At 31.5% G+C, this 4,632-nt stretch overlaps 1 protein-coding gene across 1 annotated transcript; it reads right to left on the reverse strand.

The window, feature by feature from the left end:
• Positions 1 to 3,367: 3,367 nt before the first annotated feature.
• On the reverse strand, positions 3,368 to 4,156 carry LOC118756848 (the record flags this gene model as incomplete). The annotated part of the gene is made up of 3 exons (XM_036491586.1): positions 3,368 to 3,631; positions 3,703 to 3,894; positions 3,960 to 4,156. Coding segments are annotated over 3 exons (653 nt in total), but the record flags the coding sequence as incomplete, so codon positions are not given.
• Between the last annotated feature and the right edge of the window lie 476 nt (positions 4,157 to 4,632).

Consider the following 4,632-nt stretch of genomic DNA (forward strand, 5'->3'; position numbering starts at 1 on the left):
AATAAGATAATGATGAAATACATTAAATTTCCAACTAGTTTGGAAATGAAAAATAGAATTCGACAAAGGTAATAATACATATCGTTACCTTAATTCACAAAGGCGCTAACCAAAACTTTTTTTTCGAAACTGCGTTTTTCACAGATTTTGGCAGTATATATTAAAATATACCTTCAATAAAAATTTTAGTGTTAGTCCCAAAAATAATGGAGTTAAATGCCACTTTTTAAGAAGCTCTTTTATGTTGTTTTTGCATCTCCTGTAAAATAAAAAAAATTGCTGGTTCGGGCCTTTGTGAATTAAGGTAATGATATATGTATGTACATTAGAGTGGTCCAAAAAAATAAAGTCGGAATTTGATTGCCGGCACCCCCTAGGATTGTTCTAGATCGAAAAAAATTTACCCCTATTTTTTATTTTGAAATCAAAACATATTTAGCCAGTCCTCAAACTGCTCAAAGTTTTCCATGTATTTTACATGGAGAAAAAACAATTTTTCGCAGAAATGGTATAAAACTCTTGAAAATCAATATTTTTCGATCGGAAAACTGTGGTTCTCTTAAGGAGACTTCCAGTATCAATATACAATTGTTTATTTAACCATTTTGTATGCAATTACCTATTATTACTGGGAATCTCCTGAAGATAAGCAGTGTTTTTCGATCGAAAAATATTGATTTTCAAGAATTCTACACTATTTCTATGAAAAGTGGATTTTCTCCATATAAAGACATGAAAAACTTTGAGCGCTTTGAGCACTCCCTAATTTTTTTTATTTCAAAATAAAAAATAGGGGCATATTTTTTTCGGTATATAACAATCCTAGGGGGTGGCGGCATTAAAAATCCGACCTTATTTTTTTATAAACATTTTTGGACCACTTTAATGTACATACATAAGTTTTCAGAGTATTTTTATTCATAACAAACAAACATATTTTAGGTTTTTCAATGCTACTGGTTTTCCGGGCGTGATAGGTGCAATAGATTGCACACATGTTAAAATAAAAAAAACCATCTGCGGAGGATGAGTATTGCTATATTAATCGCAAAGGCTTCTTTTCAAAAAATGTGCAGCTGATTTGTGACTACGATTTAAATATTTTAGCTGGGTATGCACGTTTCGGGGGAAGTACACACGATGCATTTATTTGGGAAAATTGTAAAGTTAGGCAATTAATGCAGCAACAATATGAGCAGAACATATACACGTGCTGGCTTATTGGCGATTCCGGATACCCCCTTCAGCCTTGGTTAATGACACCTTACCGAAATCCTGAAACTAGGGGCGAAGAAAATTTCAATAATCACCACATACAAGCTCGTAACTGCATTGAGCGATTGAATGGTGTATTAAAAAAAGTATTCGCGTGTTTGTCAAGTGATCGCGGCATTCTTTTCAACCCAGTTTATTCGGGCGCTATCATCAACGCTTGTCTTACGCTGCATAATTTCAGAAACTTGCACAATATGCCTATGCCCGAAATAAATTATACCCAAGATACCAATATAGATATAGGTGAGCATGAGACCATGGAATCTAATGCTACAATCTTGCAGGATGCACGAAGGATTCGCGAAAACCTTGTTAGAAACTATTTTAATTAAATTTATTTATTTAGCATATACACGCGGGTTTCAACCGACACTATTATAAAAATATTCTTTTGACTCAGCTGTATGTTTATAAGCGAATCCAAACCCATCAAGTTCTCCTGGCGTTATATGGTGACCAACAAACTTATATTTGATTTTATTAAGTAATAATTAAATTAAATTTTACTTATTTAACATGTGACATCCCTTAAATGTGTTTGTCTACGTTATATACTACATATATAAAAATAAATGTATTATATTATATTATATAAATACAGTACCGGTCATACCATTACAACTCAAATTCAAAACCATATAAACCCAAGTTTAAAACTTTATAGAAAACTTAAGAGGTTCAAAACATCTTCATTTAAATTTCAAACTTTTTTCTCAGAAGTTTTAATATTTTTTTGAGTATACCTACAGTTTTTATTGATTCTTATTTCATTTAAGTATAATACTGTGCAAGTTTCTATTGGCTAAAAATTACCGTAATAGGGGCGGCTAATATTTCGAGAACTAAAGAAACCGTTTTTCAAATTGTGGAAAGTTAGTTGAAAGACCTTTCCTTTAATATGTATATATTTTTCGAGAGAAGATAAAAAAAAATATGGCATTTTTTAATAAAGATGTCTGTTTGCGGCTCTTTTTTCTTGTTTATATGAAACGATATTTAATATACATTTAGTGAAATATCATGTGCCGAATAATTTTTGTTACAAATCATACATACAGTGGCGGCAGAAATAATAGACTCGCCTTACTTTGAATAGTTTTGGCTATTATTCCATGGTTTACTTTATGTTTAATATTTTTCTATAAAAGCCTGGCTAGCTATACAACAAACACCATATAAATCCCCTTTTCAAACTTTATACAAAAATTTAAAAAATTTGACTAATTTTCACCAAATTTTCAAACTCTTTATTCAGAATTTTAGAAACATTTTTGGTATGCAGTTTTGTAGCCCATCCAGTTTTAGTATAATAGAGTGCAAATTTCAAGTCACTAGAAAATACCGTTAATTTTTGAAAATTTTGTTTGATGACGATGCTAGGCATTCCCTTCCATATAAAAAAATTGTCGAGTACACTTTGTATGGGAAAAAATGCGTGACATCGTCAGCAAAAAAAAAAATTCTTAAAAAGCAACGGTATTTTTTAGCTAATTGAAACTTGCACTTTATTATACTAAAATTGAATGGGCTACAAAACTGCATACCAAAAATTTTTCTAAAATTCTGAATAAAGAGTTTGAAAATTTGGTGAAAATTAGTCAAATTTTTTTAATTTTTGTTCAATGTTTGAAAAGCGCATTTATATGATGTTTGTTGCATAACTACCTAAGCTTTTATGAAAAAATATTAAACATAAAATAAACTAAATAAATATAGTCAAAATTCTTAAAAGTACGACGAGTCTATTATTTCTGCCGCCAGTGTATATCAAATTAAAGGTATTTTTGTGCCCTTTCTGATAAATGTATCTTTTAATATAATAAATTGCGTGTTAAAAATGTTGCCATAATTTCGTTGTTTTTCTCGAAAAATATATGTACTATATATACATACAGATACACATATCAAATGAAAGGTACTTCAATATTTTTCCAACGATATCCCTATTTTGAAAATCGGTTAAATAATTTTCGAAATATAAGGATTTGAAAATATTGAAAATTCAGCTTCGATCCAAGCGACGCTCATGCATATTTGTAATAAACTTTGCTTTATTTCTTAAATATAATGAGGTCTAAGAAAATTACTCACTTTATTGTATTTTATTTATTAATGTTAAAATATTTGAATTCATTTCCTTGAGTATATTAATAATATCATCTAATTTTCTCATATGAACTTCGTTCTGAGCTGACAGTTCTTTTTTGACTTCTAGCAGCGATGAATGAAATGTCGATTTGGATGCGCAGATATTGAACTTCTTCTCAGCAGAAGCGGCCTTAGACGTACTTGGCATTTCGTCTTCGATGAGATATTCAGCCAAGTACTCGTCTTCGAGTGTCTCATCCACGTTCTCCTTAAATACAAAAAATTTAAAGTATTTCAAATATATTTATGCATGCACAAATTAAAAAAAAAATAGTATACCTCATGGACTCCGGCTTCAATTGTTTTACCATCTCCATCAAGGACTGCTGCTGGAAATAACTCCAATACCTCCGCATCCAAACCTTCACATGGTTTCGGTCCTTCACTGGCAGGACGGTTGCCGGTAAAATTTTTGAATCTGTTGTAGGCACTTTGTTGCTTCTTCACTGCAACCTTCCAGTCCGACCAACACTTCACCATTTATAATTCAAAAATATACTTTGGCATTAAACCAATAAATATTTCGCAGTTCATACCTTCTTCCACTGTTCAGTGGTCTTGCATGCACCTCCGCATGCATTTAGCTCCCCCCTCACCGTGTCCCACACTTGTTGGGAATTTTTTGCGCCACTGACGCCCACAAATTGGCCACTGGCTACACGGGTGTTAGCCCTGATTAGTTCCAACAGTTTGGATTTTTGTTGTTTTGTTATTTTTCCCGTCCGTACTTTTTCTGTAAAAAAAACAATTTTTTTGCTTGAAATTAATAAAAATATCAGTTAAAATCATACAGACCTCGCTCATATTGGACGCTTTTCGCTTCGAAAACCAAACTTCACTTGACTTACAGCCAGTGATATATTTATCGCATCATTTATCGCAATATTTTTCTCACCACAGTTACAGAAACACTCGCTTGCGATAAAAGTGAAAAAGCGTTATATTTTACGATATTGGGTGTATCGCAAGGTTACAGAAACGCACTACTGGGTGGAAACTCATTATAAAAGGAAGTGAGTTAATTGGGAACTATTATGTTTTGCATATTTTCACATATTTTGCATGTTTGCATATTTTTTGCATACATATTTGCATATTTTTGTATATATTTTGCATATTTTTGTATATATTTTGGATATTTCCTAAAAATAAATTATTATAAGCAGGGAACGGATTTTTAGGACCTAAAAACCTATAAAAAAGGCAAAA

This window comes from Rhagoletis pomonella, unplaced genomic scaffold, assembly GCF_013731165.1.
Source record: "Rhagoletis pomonella isolate Grant_MI unplaced genomic scaffold, Rhpom_1.0 Rhpom_scaffold_12524, whole genome shotgun sequence".
Taxonomy (NCBI): domain Eukaryota; kingdom Metazoa; phylum Arthropoda; class Insecta; order Diptera; family Tephritidae; genus Rhagoletis; species Rhagoletis pomonella.